The sequence below is a fragment of the Tetrao urogallus genome (assembly GCF_951394365.1).
Source record: "Tetrao urogallus genome assembly, chromosome: 1".
NCBI lineage: Eukaryota > Metazoa > Chordata > Aves > Galliformes > Phasianidae > Tetrao > Tetrao urogallus.
In genome coordinates, this window is record NC_136813.1 from 130,254,634 (window position 1) to 130,270,484 (window position 15,851).

General features: G+C 35.2%; 2 protein-coding genes across 2 annotated transcripts in view; one reads left to right on the forward strand and one right to left on the reverse strand.

Moving 5' to 3' along the window:
- Window positions 1-5,550: 5,550 nt before the first annotated feature.
- On the reverse strand, window positions 5,551-6,423 carry CAPZA3 (capping actin protein of muscle Z-line subunit alpha 3; the record flags this gene model as incomplete). The annotated part of the gene is made up of 1 exon (XM_079541299.1): window positions 5,551-6,423. One exon carries the CDS (start codon window positions 6,421-6,423, stop codon window positions 5,551-5,553), a length of 873 nt encoding a protein of 290 aa, XP_079397425.1.
- An 808-nt stretch (window positions 6,424-7,231) lies between these two features.
- The window catches only part of PLCZ1 (phospholipase C zeta 1), a gene marked incomplete at both ends in the record, with an annotated part of 45,262 nt that continues 36,642 nt past the window's right edge, over window positions 7,232-15,851 (forward strand). Inside the window, 2 exons of the mRNA XM_079550807.1 lie at window positions 7,232-7,417; window positions 10,687-10,921. Coding sequence (XP_079406933.1) covers window positions 7,232-7,417; window positions 10,687-10,921 — 421 coding nt within the window. The remainder of the gene's footprint in view (window positions 7,418-10,686; window positions 10,922-15,851) is intronic.

Here is a 15,851-nt window from a genome sequence, read left to right on the forward strand (position 1 = left end):
TCTGGGGAGCCTCTTCCAGGGCTCAACCACCTTCTCAGTGATAAATAAATAATGGGTGAATAAACAAAGGCTTCTGATCCCTTGCTTTATTGCCAGTTTGCCTATGAGAGCAGCTAATGTCTGAAAAATGAGCTCCCTGCAGTCAGTGAAGCTTGAGATGAACAAACCTACATACCTGCAGGGTTGCAAGGGCTGGTGCGTTGATCTGGGGCCTGTGTGGGCAGAGTGTGAGGCTTAGCTTGTAAAGAGGGATGTCATACATGAGAACACAGCAATCTGCCTGAGGATGCAGACTGGTAATTCTTAGTTTAAATCAATCAGGATAGAAAATTTCCTGTTCTTTAATGCTTTCTACTTTTGGGAAAGAAAGTTGTATTGACTATGAATGAGTTTCATTTGGGATCATAGTTATTTTGCATTTTACTTCCTATCTTAGGTATTAAAAGCCAACTATTTTATAATTTTTTCATCATTTTTAATGCATTCTCATAGGGTATACATGAGATCAGGAAGAAAGGTTATCTTTACTGTGCACAGAAAGGCTGAAGATCACAAATACTGGAGCACTGATCTGAAATCTCTGGTAATCTAGATCTGCGTGGCTTGGTCAAAAGATATGGATGTAAAGGCAACGGTTCCCAAATGTGTTATAAAGCAATAATATTAAAACAAAACAAAGCAAAGCAGCTTCTGTTATTAGGATCCCACAATCTCAACATTTTTCTGGGTATGAATTTAACGATATATTGTAGTTCCTGTTCCTTTCAAAGATAATCTGCTACATAAATGACTTGATATAACATGAGTGATTCGTTTTTAATTTTCATTGCGTTCCTTTTTCATTCAGTGGTTACAATTCCTAAGTCTTACAACAACAAATTCTTCTTTTAACTGTGGAAAATTGCAGGATATTGTGATTTGAATAATAGTTTGTTTTTGAAATACTGACTTTTTTCTGAAACCAGTCTGCATTCTTAGGAATGCAAAATGTTGCATTAAAATGAACTACAAAATCCACAGTTTGTTTAATAGTGGCATGCTGATATGCAAAATTAGAAAGCATCTTGCACGGGGAAAGTGATAAATTCACTTTTTCAGATTTATTGAAGTATTCTCACTTTAGAGGGAAAAACAATTGTTGAATTTGGTCTTACTCTAACTGGAGGATTAATATATCAATTATACAAAATCAGTGAGATAAGGAGAAGCTTAGCAGCATTGCTCATTGTCTTTCATTTATGTTCTCTATGTCAAAATCAATTAATAACTATACTTTCTCTTCTGCATTGCTTGATATCAGGGGATAAGGAATGTAGTGAAATTCTGAACACAGACTACATTTTGGAAAACATACAAGTAGCTGCTTTGTTGTTTTTTTTAAATATTGGTATATTCACTCTCGAATGAAGTTAAGAAAGAATTAGGCTGTTTTCAGATGTTGTAAAGGGGAAAACATGAATTTATTCCAATTACCCATACAAAAAGCATTGATTGATTTTGTTTTCTGCAACCTCAATGCCAACAGACTACCTGAATGTTTTGTGCCTGTTAAAGATTTGTCTGTCCATTCTGAAAGAAGAAAGAATGCTGTTTTTAATTCAGCACAGCCATTTGCAAATGAAATGATGGAATGATTGTTTTGCTAAGTGTCCTAATTTTGATAGGTTTTCTACCTTATGCAGTTCCAGCTAAACATGAAGCTAACTTTACAGTGTGATCATTAAATCTTCAATTCAAATACTAACATTAAGAGTTGATTTTGTTCTTTTAATGCAGCTGGAAGCTGATAATGAAATTTTAATGTTACTGATGTAATAAAGATGATAATTTACTTTGCAGCAACAATTAACTGTAGATGCTCAATTTTTTTCAGAAATAAAAAATCTGAGCCAATTTGGCTCAGGTACATCTGTAACAACTTTATGATTCTAATGAGGGTTTCACTCCAACCTCACTGGAGGAATGAAGTTTAAATAAAATTCACATTTTATTTTGAAGGAAAATTGCATTTTATTGTGTAAATGTTCTGAACTGATACAACAGGTGATTATCTACTTTGAGAGAAATAACCATGCCTCTCAATAACAAAGATAAGCCAAGAAAGAAAGCAGTATATTATATAAAGATACTCGATTACAATCTGTTTTTGTAGGCACAAAACAAATTTTCAGTGATAGGTAGTTATGCTTGTAAATTGGTCCAATTCCAGATTTGCTATACTTCTGGCTGCAAAAGAAATCTGTTAGTTTGACAACTTCAATTTTTTGCTTTACTTACCTTAAAAATAACAGAAAGCACAAAGCAAGTACAGATGCCCATAAAAAAAATGAAGGATTCATAGGCGGCATAAGATTGTGAACAGTTTTCATAGAAGCGGACAAAAATGAAGGGAAATTTTAGGGATAAAGACAACATGAGCTGGAATGTATTCCCTAAAAAAAAAAAACAACAGCAGCAACAAAATTGATTATGAGCAAAAGCATAAGAAGTAGCAACTGAATCTTAACCATACTTTGAGTCACAAAAGCATATACGTAGAAGTTCAGTAAAATGTTCAGTGGAGTTGCACATCGTAGCTTTTTTCTCATAATGTGTATTTTCCCTCGAATTTCGACTTTCCTGTTACGATAATGTGAAGGGAAAACTGGCAAAGACAGTACTGTATTTTTCACAGATGTCCAACCTTTCGGCTTTCCTGGGTCACACTGAGAGAATAGGAAATGTCTTGGCTTCATATAGGATTTTGCTCTGAAATTATTGCTTCCTATTTATTTCCATGAAAACTACAATAGATACAAAGAGCACAATAACATTATATGACAGAGCAAATTCTGAGATAGAAAATGCTATTTTTCAACATAGTCAACACCATTAGATATACGTTTCAGCAGCAATGGACAAGAACCTGCATGCTGTGCTCATAATTATCTACAAGACTTAGACTCACCACCCACTGCCTCATTGTGCTCACATCTACTGTTCAGTCTCCATAAACATTCAGCAAGTGTCAATGAACGTCAATGGATGCCATTTTTTCTGCATAGAGAAATTCAGTGACACACATTTGTTTCATAGGCAATTTCATGTCAGACACCATTTTGTCAGACTTCTCCTCTGCTGCCATCAGATGCACAGCAACAAAATGTAATGGAATATTGGTGGGAAGGCTCAACCCCTACTGCCTTGCCTCCAATATCTGTCTCTGACATTGTCTTAGAGAGGACTCAAGGTGTTCATCAGAGATTTTTTGATGAAATTTTATTTCTTCTGTACTTCATCCTCAAAAACAGTTGTTCACCAATGTATATACTGCCAAAAAGTGATGACATGAGTAAGGAGTGACTGTGAAGTGATGGATATCGCTCTCTAATAAGACAGGGATTATGAAAGTCTTCACTGGCAAGGGCTCTAGCCACACCTCCCAAGCTGCAGAAAGCAAAGGTAAGAAATGGGAGAAGAAAGATCTGCCTTCTGTAAGGGAAGATCAGATGTGAGACCACCTAAAGAACCTGAAGGTGCACAAGTCCATGGGATCCGTCTATGGGTCCTGAGGGAAATGGTGGATCAGGTTGCCAAGCCATTATTCATCATATTTGAATGGTCAAGGCAGTCTGATGAAGTTCCTATGGGTGGAGAAGGGGAAACATAATCCCCATTTTCAAGAAAATTCCTATAAATGAAAATTGATTTTATCATCACTAATACAGAGTTATTTAGAATGATGCTTTTTATCCTTTGTTACATCCTTTGTTACTGGTTTCTCTTGGTAATCGATTATTATATCCTGATGTATATGGATAAGGAATCTCCTAAAGCAAGCTGAGTACAGGTGCAAGATCTTCATTTTGCATCAGAAGATGTGTTTAAATAAAATATTTTTCTTCACAATCCAGAATTTCTAGTGATATGTCCCTGTTTCTGTTTTCTGATGTAAATAGTTCATCTGTACTGTACTGCATACATGAAATGCACACAAAACAGGCCATCTTCACTAAAGCAACCCTGGATCATAAAACATGTTAAATAAAATTAATCTAAGTTTCAATAAAGAAATAATCACATATTTAAATAAATAACACGTGAAGACAGCTGTTTGATGAAGGAATAGCCTGCAACGACAACATGAGCACGAAAAGAGTTGGACTGTTGTTGGATCTCAGTAGCAGCTGTGGGGTGAAAAGAGAATGACCCATAGGTAATGTAGCATTCTGTTAAGAACCAAAGGAGCACAGAGAATGGTCTCCATGCTCCATCCTTCTCCCTCTCTGTGTACATGGAGCAAGTTCTCTAACAAATGGGCATCTGTAATATGTACTGTCAAGGGACATTGTCACAAGGGCAGTGGTCTGCTTTCTGCTTGCTGGAAGGAAACTGCATTACAAATGCTTTTCTGCACATGAATTAGCACAAAACTCCCCAAAATCTTTGTGCTGAGTGAGCAGAAAGATCATAACAATCAGACGAAAAATGTACTCCAGTCAAGGAAAATCTGAAGAAATTCAGATATAAATATTTCGTTTATTTCAGTCACATTCAAATATTGCTTATAAACAAAAATTGAGCATATGACTTCATCATCCATAACACAGAGTGATGTAGAATAATTTTTAGATTGGACACATTTTTTGTTATTGGATTCTCTGGGCAATTAATTATTATATCCTCATGTATACAATAAGAAACCTCCTAAACCAAGTGATTACAGGGCATGCTCAATACATCTGACAGCATAATTTCCACTAAAAGTTATAAAAATCAAGATCTTATGCTCACAACTTTTGTAGGTAGAAGCTTTTATTTTATATTGTTATAGCAGCTTTTACAGAATAGGTATAACTGGTTGTTTGAGTACCATCATAGGTAGCAATATGTGATGTATTTTATTGTTTTACACACTGAAAACAATTGGAGTGAGTTGCATGCATTCCTCTGTCATTTGTAATAAGTAAGTGGAAACCGGGAGTAGTAGTATTCTTTAGTCTATAATGAGTGATAGGAGACACTCAGTGTTTCTATTATCTGCAATGACTATAAAAAATTTACTTGTTCTATGTACTGATCTGCCTCTGTTCATGTTTCTTGTGCATACAGTTATGCACAAGTAAAGTTTGAAGGCCGAATTTCTTGGGTTTCTCTAGCATTAAACAAATCTAGTAATAACACCTCCATGTTTTTACCAATCTTATTATTTTCCTTATTACAAATTCTCCATGTAATATGAATAAACAAATACATTTAATATTGAGGAAAATTCTGAAGGAAAGTAAGATTTCACTTACTGACTCATCTGTAGTGGTATATACCACCTTTGACAGTGAGCGTTACTAGTACCTCCAGTAGCAGTTAAAAAGTACATGAATGGAAAAAAAACAACAGACAGCAAATAACTTTCTGTCTCTATTGATGTCCATTAATTTCACAGTGTCGAGTGACTGATCACAGCTTCTGCACTCTACTGAGCAATTTAGAAATAAATCAACTAGAAAGCATTCCCATTCTGTCCTTCAGTTATTTATTTGAGCATCTGAATCATACAGTGCAATTCAGTAATCATGGAGGTACTTCTTTTCTGGAAACACTGGTCTTTGGATGCTGATTGTTCAACAATTCATTCCAGTTCATGAAGGTACGAGTAATAGGGAGTCTCCTTCGCAGATTTTTCCTCCATGTATGCTCTGACAAGGCCTGGATGTTTTCCATAATGGCAGTATGAATCTTGTTGTCTTCGGCTTTCACGAACTTCACGAAATCTGTGACAAACTGATTTCGGTCTATCACATGCAGAGACTCGCTTACAGACTTGTTGACAGTTACATGGAGGTTCGCATCTCTGAAGTAGTGTAACTGGAGAAAAAATACCCCTGTAACTCGGGTCATAACTGGAGTCAGAGCAAAAGTCCAGTCAGACTTCCAAAGGCTGTTCCAGTGTTTAGAGGGCTGGTACAGATGAGCCTCAATGCAGGCCACTAACATCTGCCTCTTCCCCAGGCTTTTTTTGAACACACAGCAGTTCCCTGAAGGAAAGTGGCAGTTCACATAGGCATTCAAACCCTTGTGGAGGGCTCCTCTCCACAGCTCCCCCTCATCTAGCATTACTCTATGCAAATGGGTTTTGCTGGTTATCCCACTCAAATGGTCAAACTCAAAGGAGAATTTGTCTTGAGGGTAGAAGAAGCGGTTTCCTCCTATGTCATTGTACTGAGTCAGTAGCACAATGTTCCCATTTACAAACACAGGGGTGAAGTTGTTCTTATTGTGACGGGCCCCAGCGTGGGCAGCCTCCTGCTTCACCAGCTCATCGTCTTGGACCAGATCACAGAGATCTTGGACAACCTGCCTGAATTCTCCTGGAGGGGACTGGCGCAGCAGCCCGCAAATGAGGGACACTTTCTCTGACGCACGCAGCCCCTGCTCCACACTCATGATTGGGGCCAGGGCTAAGAGAAAGATAGAAGTTGACAGGTGAGGGGAGGAGATGCTGAGGGAACAGCCACAAGATAGTGAGGAGGGGGAGAAGTGTTGGTGCTCCAGAACTCCACAGTTTGTGACCTCACACATCTGAGCTAATGCCAGTGGGGTCTGAGTGTGGGGAAGGAGCAAAGAGGGTCCTGGAACCCCAGCACAAGAGCTGGGGTGTGAGGGAAAGAAAAGGGCCCCACAGGGAGCCAGAGCATGCTGAGGTGATGGCCTGCCAAATGCTAGCAATGCCGTCAAAGTGAAGAACAAGGAGCTGGCAACGCGGAGTCACCATGGAGGAGAACAGATATCCTCCTCCACCTCCCTCAGCTCTGCCTCCTCTTCTTCTCCATCCTCCTCCTCCTCTTGGTCTTCCCTGTGACACCTGCCACTGTATAACTTTTTCCTGACTTGAGCATGCATCGAGGCCTGGGCCAGGCTTGGGCCTGCATGGGACCACATGGCTGAAGTGCAAGAGGACCTGAGCCTGCAGGATGGTCTGCTCAGGGCGTGCTAGCTTGGGCTGCTTAGGCCAGTAGGGTGGGCACAGTGCCTCACTGCTGCTCCTCATGGACACTCCTTTTCCTGCTGTCCCCCATCTATCTCTCTGCTTCTCCCTCCTCTTCTCAAGGCCCTTCTTCACCCTGACTACCCTTCATCTTCCTGCACACTCTCCCTGTGTCTTTGACTCTTTTCTGTGCCCCCAGGTTTCACTGAGTGCAGAGCACAAATATATTTCTGTTCTGAGAAAACATGCAAGCATTTTAGGTTTAAAATGTCTCACCTTGTCAAAATAGTGGCAGAGGTCAGACTTTTCCTTAACTTGATCTCTTGTACGTGGTTTTTGAACATCATTCAGGATGACTTCATGGATGGGAAGATTGATTTAGATAGCACTGTTAAACTACTTGAAAAACTGCACATGCCTTTTAATCTCGCCCATGTGAAACATGTTTTCAAGGTGAGGAATATGTATATTCAGCGATCAGATACATTTAGAAGGTCAGTTACATAAGGGTATTATATAAGCTGTGCTTTTAAATCTTTTTTTTTTTTTTTTAATTTAGTTTATTTTGTGAAATTAATTTCATGCTTACAGAGTGTGCACAATCAGCAAATAATTTGCCATATCCAGATCCTTTGTTTCTGTGTAAAATAGATAACTGAGTGGTTGCACGACCACTACCATCTCTTCACCACAGCAAAATGGTGTTGAGCGATAAAAATAAACAAACATGTAGGCCCTGATTCCCAACTGTATTGTAACAAGGCCTCAATGGAGAACAATGTAAATATTCTGACTTCATCCCATGGAGCTGCTTTGTGATTGAGCTAATGAGTGCAGCCATGCCTGGCTATTGCTGTTCAGAGACATTAGAGAGATTGCTATCAACAATATGTAGGTATTTGATCTGTTCCAGCTTCAAGTCAATGTAAATCCAGCACACTTACTTAATCAGTTTTCCACCATACCTCTCTTGTGAAGCACTTAAGAGATATGCTTTGATATCCCATACATCCATAGCACTCTCGCTCCTGGGGAAGGATGTGGCCTTGAGATACAGCAATGATCATGGGTTTTCTACGGATGCAAAATCAAGAAATAAGCCTTAATAATAGGGTAATTTAATTTAGGCTCTCAAATTGTGATTAGGTTCATATATTCCCACTGAGAAAAAACTGTAAAATTGAGTGCCTTTGGACACATTGGGATTTCATGTTCTTCAGGTCCATCCTATTAATTAATCAAAAATTATATGGATTTTTCTTTTATCTCATTTTTTTTTTTTCCAAACCAAAATAGCCATTTGGTAAATCTGTTTTGCTAAGGAAATGAAACTCAGTGACTATTTATACATATCATTTCTATGTGATAGTTTTGTAACCAGTTTCCTAATTCTGTCCAGATTTGGTATAGGAGAATTAGCTCTGGGAATTCCAGAAGTTTTAGATCTTGTCATACTGCAGGGAAGGCAGGGAGATGGAAAACACTAGTATTTCCTCATTCTATCTTGTTTTGTAGTTCTCTCTAGCCCAGGTGAAAACAGCAGTGTGAGCGCAGTCCTTGCTAACCATGGGGTGATGCCCATGATTTTTGAATTTTTCACTGCATTGAGACAATTGCTAAACTCGAGAATTTCATGAGAACTTGAAACTATTTCTCATAATTGTCTGTTATTTTCCATTAGAAATCCACCTGATTTCTGACAGAAATATGATATATTTGATGAACTGTGGGTGGAGAATGATTATTTGGGGAAGTGATCTGCATAGAATAAGCTTGATCTAGCTACAGATACTCAGAAGTGTATACTCTGAGTATCTGCGTATAAGTGTATAATGTATTTGACAGCCTGATCTAGTAGTTCTTAGCAGTGCTGTTAGGTATTCTTTACTTTCTGAGATATTTGGCTATTTTCAATAATTTTGGAACTCAAATTGTTCATCACTCTAACAGGATGTAAAATGCAAAATCTGGAAGGAATTTTTTCTGCCATTATTTTCACTAACTACATATTGATAATCACATAACTATACATAACAAAAATCTATTTCGTAGGAAACATAGTTTTTAAAGAACAATTTACTTTGTTTTATATTCTCTTTTGTTTACTTTACTGTAATGCTCCTTTGGGCGATATCAGAATTATGAACATAAACATTTTAAAGGAATGAAAAATTTTAATATACTTCTCAGATCTAAGCCCTTGTCAAGATACTTTTTTTTCTGAAAAGATGTGATGTGCCTTAATGAAAATAATAATAATAATAATAAAAATCTGCCAATAAAAGTTTTATAACTATCTTTTTTTTTTTTAACATTTTGATGAGATTTTCATAACTTCAATTTCAAAAATACCCCTGGGCAGTACAGTTATCTACATTTCAGAAAAGGACAATGAAATAGAAAATTTAATTTTCTGGCCAGTTTCACTTTGTGCCAGTAGCTGAGAGAAGGTCTCCTGAGTCCTCGTGGATGCTTAATTTCTAAATGAGTTGGTATTTCCTTTTTCTGATTAACAATTATGAGTAAATTTGCAGTTGCCTTAAAGATGTTAAAAAAATAGTTGAATGATTTCAACCCAAGACTTGGGATTTTTCAAGCAGTAATAAAAAGCATATGATTAGTTTCCTGAATTATTATCTTGCTGCTTAGTTTCATTAAAAGTGATTGTTACTTTTTTTTTTTTTTTTACAAACTCAAAGCAAATACTTCACTACTGTTACATAAAATTTTTGAAATTTTCTTTTTAGCTAGTATTGTATTCTTTGTTGTTGTACTTGCACTGCCATCTCTCAGTGGGAACTCTACTGCATAGGAAAAAAACTGGCAGTGTAACATTTAGATTCTATGGTGTCTCTTCAAAACTAGTCTAATCAGTAGCAATCAGAAGCTTTCATCAAACAGCAGCCAGAGTTCCAATTAGATATCTTTTATTTATGGACAATTTTGGGGAGGCTCTGCAAATCAAAGCAGGTGTCATTATTATGTGGTGAAATCCAACCTCCTCGGTAGTCACATCTGAAGGAGCCAAAAGTTACAAATTTTAATTAGCCTACAGTGGTAAAAAAAAAAAAAAAAAAATTGTATATGATTTTGTGGCTATTTTTTTGAGTAAATTTCCAAGATTTATCTTACTTTTACAATAACAAATTTAACACATGCAAGCTAAACTGATGTAAACACATTTCATATGCACAACTACATATTTTGGTAGAAATTTTTAAAGGATAACATGAAAATTTGGTTCTTATTTCATTTTTCAGATCACAACTTGATGTATGTTGTATGTAAATTTAAAATACTGTACTTACAATTTGGTTCAATTTTCTGTGAGAGGGGTATCATATTAAGAATATTTTCCTCAACATTTTCTATGCTGCATATTTATCGTAACGCATAGCATTTTAACGTAGATTTATGTTTTAATATTGCACATATTATATATGAATTACTTTTAGTTACTTAGATGCCATGTCATATGATACGTTTTAATTTGTCCAAAAACACTTTTAACACAGAAGGACAAATCTAAACGTTGCAAATAAAAGACTATAATTTGATAATGTATTGTAGCCACTGTTGCCCTAAGCTTTCTCTATTGTTGTAGTTCTTTCAATATTATAATAAAATATAATATAATATTATAATATATTATAGACTGGTTTATCTGTATTTTTTTACTATTGTATATCTTTGCGTTGACTGTTTTGATTTTTTGTTTTCAGAAAACAGTTGACAAGCGGAAGATACGTACTATTAACATGGAAGACTTCAGAGCAATTTATCGAGCTATTGTACACAGAAATGAATTTCATGAAATTTTCTGTGCTTACTCTCAAAACCACAAATGTCTTGCTGACACCGAGCTCACTGAATTTCTCAAAAAAGAACAATTTAAAACTGAAGATGCTGAAACAACTGCCTTAGAAGTAATTTTGAAGTATGAACCCATTGATGAAGGTATGCATAGTTGAAGTGTTTGATTTCTAGCTCTTATTTTTTTGTGCTTTTCATAGACAGTTTATACTGCTGAATACTCACCTGACTAATGCAAACTGGACATTGAAAAAAAAGTAGTGTAAGCAAGAATATTATAATTATGTCTGTTGTATGATATCATTTATAAGCACATATATCAAATATTTATTTATTTATTTATTTACAATTCAGGTTTTTGAATATTGTAAATATGATTTAATATTAGAAACTCTTAATAAAGCAAAGTAAATTTACTCAGCAACAGAACATGACCAGCTCAGTCATTCTTACTCCTTATTGCGACAGACTGGTCCAAAATCTAGCTGTAGATTGCTTCAAACAAAATGCAATTTTTCTTAGAGTAGGGAACCCACACTAAATTTTTTTTATACCCACTGAAATATATGAATGAGCATTACTAGGAAGCCAGACTGACTCTTTAGTGACAATCTCTTTGCTTAATTAATTAGAAGATTACAAGTGCTGGACTATGAAGATAAAAAATACAAATAGTGTTTTGTTATCATGCTATCTGCATTTGAGTGTTCTGTGGCAGAAAGTTTAACTGTAGAAGTAATCTAATACAGTGATTTCACAGAAGAAAACAAATTCTAGTAAAGTTATATCTCTTTGTCTTTACTAAGTAAGGCTGAAATCTTGAACAGTTACACTCTGGTTTGCTGTCAGCTGGGTATTGTTGGTAAGAATTTCAGGGATGCATTAAAGCAGTCTTGCAAATGTGGTGAACTTAAACAATGCTGACAGACTTGGAGTCTGTCAGCAAAGCCACCTGCCCCATTCAACAGTTGGCCCACATGTTCTTTTCAAAAACACGGGCAATGAAGTTGTAAAAGCACTTCATGTTCCACTGAACTTCCAAGCCAGTTTCAAATTGAGTCATATTTTAGCTTCCCTAACACCATTTCTGCATACCCAAATTATATTTCTTTATTCCTCCCTTGCAACTTCCAAAACTCTGAGTTTTATAGTGTTTTTTTTTTCACTTCTAGTATTGCCCAGCAAATCCATGACACTTCTCGTGGTGCAATGGAGGGAAGCTGTCTAAGCAGCTAGAACTGATAATTCAGACTGGAATCTGATACTCAAGCTAGGTTCTTCCAGATATCAGTAATACTTTGCAGTATATTCGTCCTTTCTGAATCAATAGAAATGTGAGATGAGTGATTTGTTGAATCTGTAACAAGCAGATATTTCAGCTGCTGATGGCTGCTTCAAGCTGTGCTGCTGCATTTCTGATGTTTCTCTCAACATGGCAAGAGACAAAATTTGCTACTAAGCTGAAAAAAGGAAATCAAACGTAAATACAATTTATTGGAAACTTTCTTTGTTCAGAGGAAGATGAATATTAAACGTTTAACAGTGTTTGTTTCCTTTGGTTTCCATTGTTTCGTACTGAGTAAGGAAAACTGAAAAAATAGCAATAAATTCAAGAAGGAGAAAAACTTCCTTTTGAGATAACAACTCTGGAATGTCTATGCTGATCATTCCCACTATTGTGGGAAAAACTACAGCACACTTTCAACCAGAAGCAAAAGGCATTTGGTGTTTCACTAAGTCACTCATTGTCCAGTGATAGCTACAAAATCTTCCTTATGTCATTAATTTTAGAGGCTACCTTTCAAATTAGCACAAATTTTATTAAACATATCCTACTCTTTCTGAAAATTAGTCTTTCCGAAGTAATTACGTAAGTTATTACCAGTTCAAAAGTTTGTTTTGAATGATCTGATCAGAAAGTTAATAGCTATAAAAAGAACAAGAATCTTTACTCAGTAAACACAGTTGTAAATATAATTTATTTTTTTTCTTAAATTTCTGATTTACACTAGAGATTTAAGTCAAATTTTCGTTTTTCCTCTTCTGTGAAAAAATTGTTTATCCTGTTACTGGAAATAATACTGCTGAGTGAAATAATAGCTGTCTTGTTCATGCTGCTTTGACTGGACAAATGCTCCCACTCAAACATATTTAGTAGAAAGTTCCAGATATGATTGACATGATAGTTGATTCATACGGTGTCGTGATATACCGTTTTGTGCAACTGTCATTCTGAATTTGGTGTAGCATATTCTTCATCAAGATGATCTGTTAGACTCATCTGCCAGCCTTGTCCTGTATTTTACAAAAAGAGAAAAGGGCAGATCTTGACACAAGATTGACTGGTTTGCTAATAGTAACAACCATTATCTGATAAACTTAGTACACTGGTATGTCACGATGATGATAAAAGCAGTGACTAGATATATACAACATTGATAAGTCAATTGTTAACATTTGGTCCATCGTTAACATTTGCGTCCACAGAGAGACAACTTTTCAATGTCATTGAGTGACATAACTCCAAATTAGCTCTCTGCAGATGCTGTATTTTGTTCAGAAACAGCACAGAATACACTGCTCTTCCATTTTTCTTACACAGTTTAAATTTCTAATGACAAAATTCTGCATTGACAGATTTGTGTGTGTGTAAGCTAAAGTTTGCATTTTTGACTGAAGGACTCATTTATGAAAGTGATCGTAGAAATGGTGAATATGTGAATCATCTGACAGTTACCTCTTACTAACATTGAGATGTCAGGTTTGTTGCACACAAACATTCAGACATCTCTCCATTCTATTACTAATTTCATATAGAAGTCTTGACTCAATAAGTGATATTAAAGAAACCATGTTATGCCAACCAAATGACCAAAGGGACTTTGTCTTTCTTTAGTACAGTTTTTTTTTTTAATTTCTTATTTGTTTCTCAAAATTCAATATTTGCATGGATTTGATCATTGAGACATTAGTACATTTGTCAGATAAAGAATTTAAGTAATCTGGAATGTATTTATTAATTAAAAAAAATTTAGGCTATAAGCTTCTTAGCTGTGTTTGTATGTGCCATCTACTCTCCATTTATATAAATACAATATTTTAGACAGATTTGTCCAACATTCTATGAAGGCTTAATTTCAATATTTCTTTCCACAAAGAAGTTGTAAATTAAGAAAGTAGGAGGAGATGAATTCTAAAAAATATAGGCATATAATATATCTTTCAAAAAATCATGCACTGGCCATAATTCCTGTGATATACCTGTATTTTTCTATACGGCAGTGCTGAAATTTACTGTAATTGGGCTGACAACAAGAGAAGAACAAATTACTTTTTACAACAGTTATCACTGGAAAAAAAGAATATTAGCAATACATAGTGTTTCAGTCTATCTGAAAAGGGAAGGCAAGAAAAAAGCATTGAACTTTGTAAACAAGAAAAAGCTACAAAAGACAGAAATCTTCCCTTGCTTTTGCTTTTTATTTCTGCACCAAATGGATATGTGTTTACTAACTACTGCTAATGGAGAAAAAGATTGAGATTCCTCTCGGGAGATGCATAAGGCCTTGATGAAAGCATCTATTCCCCATGGAAAGTTTATGAAGATATATTCCCATTTCTTTTAACACAGAAAAAGATAGTGTCTGTAAATGACCAGAAAATAGTTTGGCTGTGCTATTTATCAGAATTTAAAAAGCATTGTACTTGTGTTCTTAACCAATTTTGGTATCTTCATCAGACAAAGATAAGAGTGGGTTCTAATGAAACCCAGTAGGTTTCCTTCACTGGTCAGAGAGTTATGAGCTAACTAGTAGTATGAACTAACAGTAGGAATAACAACAATTTAAGCCTTCTTCTATCTTAGACTTTAAAATCTGTGACCTTTTTTACTAAACAAGAGGTCTTCTCTGAAAAATTATTTTAGCAGATGATATGCTGTTCATGATCACGTGATGATCACATCGCTTCATTACTGCTTACCAATTTCATTCGACAAAGTTGCAATGAATTTTGATGGCTCTCCAGAAACAAGACTTTAGTTGTATGCAAGTCAAAGATAGCAGCTATAGATCCTGAGAAAAGAGCTGTAAATGAATGTAATGCAAGGTCTTGTAATAAGCTATAAAAAAGTAAGCTATATAAAAATACATATATTTTTTTCCAATGATGAGAGAAATGAAATGAATTCTGAATCCAAGGAACTTATATGCTGGCTATCAAAGTAATACATATTTGCCTTACAAAGTAATGTTTCTAATTTAAAGGGACTATACTAATGAGTGCATTTATGTGAACACATGTTCTCTTCAAGAAAAAAACTACTACCATCTTCTATTTATTTATGGCAAGAGAAACCCAAAATAATATAAAAAATAGTGAAGAAACTTGAAAACCCAGTGTTATTGTTAGCATAAAGTACTGTCTGATTACCTATTGATTAAGAATCACTATCCAACTATGGTGACAAAAATAAGGTTATTTTGCAGTCAGAACTGTGAAAAATCTCTGACTAATTCAAACTAGGTTGTGTTTTGAATCAAAACTGACATCTGAGATTATATCATTTGCAAAAGAGTTACATTTGAAGCATGACATTAGAGCAACAGTTGGCAGCGTAATGGATCTGTTTGTCATTAATTCAGTTAAATAACAAAATAAATGGGATGACTATCACTGGTATGAAGGCAATTAGCATGATTTGTTATAGATGCAGTAATATAATAAGCGTGATTTCAAATTCATCTTTGTGGGCAGTAATTTATAATGTTAAGATGATGTTTTTTATTTCAAATACTTCCAAACAAAACATCATTTTGTCATTAGCTATTTTCAATTTTCCACCATTTAAGATGCTTGATGTTAAGAATCATGGTTTCTGCAAGATTATGAATGACATTTTAAAGAAAAACTCCATTATTTTCTACTGAGAAAAAATCTATTAGTGCACTGACTAGCATGTTACTTTCCAAAACTAAACAATAAGAAATATTTTATATTTACTTAGAAATATTGCAAACTTTTTTTTCTAAAATCCACAGAAGTACAAAAACATAAGAACACACTAATTTACTCT